Source organism: Ipomoea triloba, chromosome 2 (assembly GCF_003576645.1).
Source record: "Ipomoea triloba cultivar NCNSP0323 chromosome 2, ASM357664v1".
In the NCBI taxonomy this organism is placed as follows: domain Eukaryota; kingdom Viridiplantae; phylum Streptophyta; class Magnoliopsida; order Solanales; family Convolvulaceae; genus Ipomoea; species Ipomoea triloba.
Genome location: NC_044917.1, coordinates 21,516,563 through 21,523,533, shown reverse-complemented (window position 1 = coordinate 21,523,533; position 6,971 = coordinate 21,516,563). Strand labels below are relative to the sequence as shown.

The window sequence follows — 6,971 nt, the reverse complement described above, 5'->3', positions numbered from 1 at the left end:
ATAACCAAAATGTGAGTTATGCAATAGTCAATGAACATTTTTTTTTAGAGTTAATCAAAGCTATTTTCCTCTTACTATAGTGATTTTTCACAATTAGATGGGAACAGGAGGAAGAAGAAACTCAAAATATGAAAAGATAGTTTTAGCCCTTTCTTTGATGACCAAATAACAACAAACATTGGCGAAATAAGAGGAGGAAGAAACCTAGCTGATGAAAGTACGGTTTTACCCCTTACGTTAAACTTGAAATAACAACCAAACATTAGAAATATTTTCTTTGATCAGAATTGACATTTCTATCATTGGAGATTAAATTATTTTTCGTTTGGAAATGGCTTAGCCCGGACTCGAACCGGAGCCCTTTTTAATATAAAAAAAAAATTATTCGTTTCGTGATGGCTTCGCCCGGACTTGAACCGGAGACCTTCAGTGTGTTAGACTGACGTGATAACCAACTACACCACGAAACCATCTATGTTTTTTGGGCATTAACTAATTATTTGTACAATGATCCAGATCGTATGGAGGTCAGAGTAATGCATTACTAGATAAGATGTAAACTGTAATGAACAGTATTAGAGAAATTAGTTCATTGCTTTTCGTAAGTTTAATTTATACTTTATATCTGCAACTCCTATATTCAAAATGGCTCTAAAATGGATCAGTCCTAAACCATCCTATATCAATTTTAGCATGTGAGAATGGAGGATATATGGTTAAGAAAAGACAGATAAAAATAAAAATCGATTCAGCCAGTTGAACAGTTCAAGATTCAAAAACAGAAAAAATATTGAGCGATACAAATTTTTCAAGCTATCTGATTAGACGAATCTATATTTAAAACAAATTTTTTGGTGAAGTAATTTTAATAACTACACAGGAAAACTTATTTAGCATTTTGCGTCATACATATTTGAATAATTGATATTAAAATATTAAAAATATATAAATTAATTGCATCAATTATTTTAAATAAATTTTTTTATCAACCCGTAAATAAAGTAGTTCAAGGAAAATCAAATCCCAAATTGAGGCACAAAAAACCTTGTTACATAATCGATGGACTCAGTTAGATTTATTGTTAACTGAGATACAAAATGTGAGTTATGCAATAGTCAATGAACATTTTTTTTTAGAATTAACCAAAGCTATGTTCCTCTCACTATAGCGATTTTTCACAATTAGATGGGAACAGGAGGAAGAAGAAACTCAGAATATGAAAATATAGTTTTAGCCCTTTCTTTGATGACCAAATAACAACAAACATTGGCGAAAGAAGAGGAGGAAGAAACCTAGCTGATTAAAGTACGGTTTTACCCCTTACGTTAAACTTGAAATAACAACCAAACATTGGAAATATTTTGATTGATCAGAATTGACATTTCTACCATTGGAGATTATATTATTTCTCGTTTTGAAATGGCTTAGCCCGGACTCGAACCGGAGCCCTTTTTAATATAAAAAAAAAATTATTCGTTTCGTGATGGCTTCGCCCGGACTTGAACCGGAGACCATCAGTGTGTTAGACTGACGTGATAACCAACTACACCACGAAACAATCTGTGTTTTTTAGGCTTTAACTAATTATTTGTACAATGATTCAGATCGTATGGAGGTCAGAGTAATGCATTACTAGATAAGATGTAAACTGTAATTAACAGTATTAGAGAAATTAGTTCATTGCTTTTCGTAAGTTTAATTTATACTTTATATCTGCAACTCCTATACTCAAAATGGCTCTAAAATGGATCAGTCCTAAACCATTCTATTTCACTTTTAGCATGTGAGAATGGGGGATATATGGTTAAGAAAAGACAGATAAAAATAAAAATCGATTCAGCCAGTTGAACAGTTCAAGATTCAAAAACAGAAAAAATATTGAGCGATACAAATTTTTCAAGCTATCTGATTAGACGAATCTATATTTAAAACAAATTTTTTGGTGAAGTAATTTTAATAACTACACAGGAAAACTTATTTAGCATTTAGCGTCATACATATTTGAATAATTAATATTAAAATATTAAAAATATATAAATTAATTGCATCAATTATTTTAAATAAAATTTTTTATCAACCCGTAAATAAAGTAGCCCAAGGAAAATGAAATCCCAAATTGAGGCCAAAAAGCGTGTTACTGCATACACCTTAACTAAGGTTTTTTAAAATATGAACATCTACAGTTAATAGTAAGTCATATTATTATAAATCTATACGTATTCTCTATTTTCAAAACCTATATCTATATTTTATTTTTAAAACATGTTGTTATTATGTAAGGCCTATTATGGAAAGAGGAATTTCTAAAATAAATATAATACTCGTATTTGTAAAGTGTGAGGAAAATCTATGTTTTTGGAGGATCCGACTGGACGGATGATCCTTTCGAAAGTTATGATGAGATGATACCAACTGGACGACTAATCCTTTTGGATGATATGATGAATAGAAAATCTAGTTGAAAAATCCTAGGTTATGATAAAAGTGGCCTGGTCGATAATTCCTGGGTTACTTTAGGGCTTGAGCTATTACCCGCTGGGCTTGGAATCCTAGTTAGGAGGTATGCACACTAAAGGTAGCGGTCCTGATTCCAAATGAGATTGATGAGATTTATTGTTCAGGGAGATGTCTTCGGGACTGGGTTCCCTACAGAGTCATTCACTCTCGTGTGAATTCTCCACTTCTCTTGCTATTCTCAGGTGGTTCTTCATCCCGAGTGGCGTACTACAATGGATGAGGAGTTTAATGCGCTGCTGCATAATCAGACTTGGTGGCTGGTCCCGGCTGCACCGGATATGAATGTTGTGGGCTGTAAATGGGTGTTCTGGACTAAACGCAAGGCTGACGGGACGGTCGAGCAGTTTAAGGCGCGGTTGGTCGCGAAGGGGTTCAATTAGGTGGCCGGTGAGGATTTCTTCAACAGGTTTAGCCCGGTGGTGAAGCCCACCACAGTTTGCCTTCTTCTTTCTTTGGTGCTGTCTTGCCGGTGGACCCTTCGTCAGTTAGATATGCACAATGCCTTCCTGAACGACCATTTGGAAGAAACTGTGCATATGAAGCAGCCGCCCGGGTATTGATCAGCGCTTTCCTGATCATGTGTGCTACCTACAGCGCTCCCTCTATGGTTTGAAGCAGGCTCCGCGGGCCTGGTTAAAGCATTTGCATGACTTTTTGTTGTCGGTTGGGTTCACGCCGTCTAAGACTGACATTTCTTTGTTTCATAGGTCCAGTGTTGGGGCTCATCTGTTTATTCTCGTTTATGTGAATGACATACTAGTGATGGGGAGTGATTCTTCTCTTGTATTCAGGCTCTTGTAGAGTTTGGCTTCCACTTTTAAGATTCGTGATCTTGGTGATCCACATTTCTTCCTTGGGATTGAGACTATGTCGGTTGATGGTGGTTATGTTCTTTCGCAGCGCAGGTACATGGCTGATATTCTCAATTGTGCTGGTATGGTTGATTGTAAGCCGCTAGCTACGCTAGTGTCTACCACTCGTACCACTGATGAGTCTGATTCTCTATTTGATAATCCCACTCAGTACAGGAGTCTCGCGGGTGCTTCGCAGTATTTGACTGTGACAAGATCGGATATTTCTTATGCGGTTAATCGCCTGTGTCAGCACATGCACTCGCTTTCCGTTTCGCACTGGGTCATGTTGAAACGGGTGTTACCGTATGTCAAGGCTACTCTACAGTTCGGCCTGCGTTTGCGCCCTTCTCGGACTTCGGTTTTGCATGGTTATTCTGATTCCAATTGGGCTAGAGATGTGCTTGATAGGAAGTCTACTAGTGGGTTCGCTGTCTATCTGGGTGACAATTTGATTTCATGGGTCTGCCGGAAGCATCGGACTGTTGCTCGTTCCTCTACCGAGGCTGAGTAAGGGCCTTGCTGATAAGCCTCCGAGATACCCATAAATCGAGTGCATTTTAGGGTGTTTTGTCACGTTTCTAGCATCCTTACATGATGAATTATGATCATAAATGCTTTAAATTCACTAACCAACACCCAAAAGCTACTTTTAGCCTAAAGGAGGTGAAACAGGAGTCCCGGGAGCCAATAGGAGCGAAAGTTGAGCTTAAAGAACGAACCAGGCAAGATCGGAGCCCCGGAGGACTCAAGAGGATGGCCACACGCGTGTGAGTATGCGTGGAAATAATCCAGTAGCCTCCCACGCACGCTCACACGCGTGTGAGCTGGCGTGGAGACTGCATTGTGCGAAAACTTACTAGGGTTGCTTTTCGGAGACTATTTAAACCCCTTTGATAGATTTTCAGAAAGAGACTTTTGCTATTCCATTTTTAGAACTTCTCTTTCCATTTTATAGATTATCTTAGGAGTAGTTTAGATTAAATTTCCATTGTAGAAGACAACAAGCTTGGATTGAAGGATTACTTCATTCTATGTGATCTCTATTACATTTCTATTATATTTTGTTATCTTGTTCTTGGATTAAATTAGCTTTTGTCTTGAATTTCATATCATGAGTGGCTAGTTTAATCTAGGGATTTGGATTGTGTGAAGATATGTGATACACTCTCATTTGTACCTATTTTACTTGTGTTTTTATGTAGGTTTTATAGTTAATTGTGTGATAAAATGTTGTGTCCAATGCTTATTTCCATGTTTTCATATTTAAAATGGTATAATGCTTGGTTTAAATGTTTTTGATGTGTTTAGAAGTGCATTAGAACCATTTGTGAACAAAAGCCAATCCAAAGGAGCCAAAGAGTTGTAATTCCCGCTACCATGGCGACATCTTGTTAATCGGACCATATCTCTTCCTATGAATATCCAAATGAGATGATTCTTAAGCCATTGGAAAGAAGACTTCAAGGGCTACAACTCTTTTGAAGACATCAAAGTGTAGATTGAAAGGGAAAATGGTCAAAAGATCAAAGAGTTGTAATTTCTGCTAAATATGGCGACACCTCGGTAATTGGACCATATCTCAGCCTAGAAATATCCAAATGAGGTGATTCTTAAACCATTGGAAAGAAGACTTCAAGGGCTACAACTCTTATGAAGACATCAAAGTGTAACTCGAAAGGGAAAAGGGTCAAAATCAGGATGCAAGTCGGAACTGCGTCACAGGAATTTTCGACGCGTCGAACTCAACTTTCGACGCGTCGAAAATCCCAAAAATGAGGCAGAATAGCCTCGTTTCGGCGCTGTAAAGATTCGACGCGTCGAATGTTGGATTCGACGCGTCGAATGTCGCAGATCTGCGATTCTAAACTTCTAAAAATTGTCATTTTTGCCCTCCATTCTCCACCCACTATAAAAACATCATTTTCTCTTCAAACCCTAAGCTTGGCTGCGGATTTTGACCAAAAAGGAGAGCAAGGAAGAAGATTTGAAGCCACAACAAGAGAGGAGAAGAGCTTGGAAGACACATTCGGGAGAATTTCTTCATCTCTTCTCTATTTTAAAGCTTTATTGTATATTTGTTGAATCTATTTTAGCCATGATAGGCTAAGCTTTCCTTTGGGATTTTTGGATTGATAAGTGTTTATGAACCTATGTGCCTAGTTCTTGAATTGCTTGAATGAAATATCTATTTGGGTTTATTACTTGTGTTGTAATTGTGGCTTAATTTCTTGATGCTTGTAGTTAAGGATCCTAATTACTTGTTTCATTGCTAAATTTGTCTATGAATTAGAGCACCCACAATTGCACTTGATTCTTGTACCTCGAGAGAGGACATGTTGATTAAGGGATTTATTGTGAATAGCTCACGAGAGTGAGTATTCCAATTGTGAATAGCCCACGAGAGTGGGTATTCCATTTATTGCTTGTTCTTGATTATATGTTGTGAATAGCTCACGAGAGTGAGTATTCCAATTACCTTGTTTTGGGATTGAATTACGAGAGTAATCTTTCCCTTTTAGATTGCAATCATCCACACTTGTTGAACCCGAATGATTATTTCACTTTAGATTGGCACTAGGTGATTAAACACTTTGACGCCCAAAAATCCCGCTCTTAATCTCTTGTATATAAAAGTCCGTTTGCCTTGCTTCATTTATTTTATTTTCATAATTTTAGATAAATACCCATTGTTAACGTAGGAATAGCTTTCGTGAATTAATTAGTAACTAGTGCTTAATACCCCGCTTCCCTGTGGATCGATAACCCCGGAATACTCCGGGTATTTGCTTGTACCTAAAAATGCTACGACCAAATTGGCGCCGTTGCCGGGGAAGCGGTGTTTTGTATTGACATTAGTGAAAATTTTTTCTAGGAGTCTATTCCATTATTCTTTTATTTGTTTTTATTTATTTTTGTTTTTGTTAAGAATTTTGTTTTATGGATGGATATGAATTTCAAGGAGCTTTGCCACCATTTTACTCTTCTTCCCATGATTATGAGATGAGTTGGAATAGGTACCAAGACTATGGAGGAATGGAACAACAACAACATTTCTCAAATTATGCCAACTCAAGCCATGACCATTTCTATGGAGGCTCCTCTCAAGCATTCACATCACAACAACAGTGGTGTTCTTTTTGTGGAGGGGATCACTTTGAAGAAAATTGCTATACATTCTACCCCACCAATCATGTCCCTCAACAACATATTCAAGGATTTTGTGCCAACATGAGTCGAGCCACTTATCAAGGAAACACACCACCAAGTTCACAACCCTTGTGGTGTACGTTATGTGGAGGACCTCATGAGACAGAAAATTGCTTCACCTTTGATCCTAATTACCAATATGGTGGGCGATCTCAAGAGCCATTCTACCAAGAACCTCAACAAGAATACCCATCATTTAATCAAGATCCCGAGATGAAGTCTCTAATGGCCAACTTACTTGTGGAAATGAATGAGTTACAATTTCAACTACACAACATGATGGCTCAAAGACAAGGTTTGGCAACTCAAGAACCCAATCAAGAATTGTTTTCCAATGGGGAGGTTCAACAAGAGTTGTTCTTGCCTAATGAAAGTTTTGTGGTTGAAGAAAAT

At 37.5% G+C, this 6,971-nt stretch overlaps 1 protein-coding gene and 2 non-coding genes across 3 annotated transcripts; 1 reads left to right on the top strand and 2 right to left on the bottom strand.

Moving 5' to 3' along the window:
* Positions 1–396: 396 nt before the first annotated feature.
* Positions 397–470, bottom strand: TRNAV-AAC. The gene has a single exon. It is a non-coding gene; the product is annotated as a tRNA-Val (tRNA).
* A 1,014-nt stretch (positions 471–1,484) lies between these two features.
* Positions 1,485–1,558, bottom strand: TRNAV-AAC. Its single transcript has one exon. It is a non-coding gene; the product is annotated as a tRNA-Val (tRNA).
* A 1,826-nt stretch (positions 1,559–3,384) lies between these two features.
* On the top strand, positions 3,385–3,882 carry LOC116010908 (uncharacterized mitochondrial protein AtMg00810-like). Its single transcript, XM_031250402.1, has one exon. It carries the CDS (start codon positions 3,385–3,387, stop codon positions 3,880–3,882), a length of 498 nt encoding a protein of 165 aa, XP_031106262.1.
* The last annotated feature ends 3,089 nt before the right edge of the window (positions 3,883–6,971 follow it).

Excerpts from the sequence above, each read along its gene's own strand:
- LOC116010908 (XM_031250402.1), top strand. The coding sequence starts at position 3,385 with ATGTCGGTTGATGGTGGTTATGTTCTTTCGCAGCGCAGGTACATGGCT.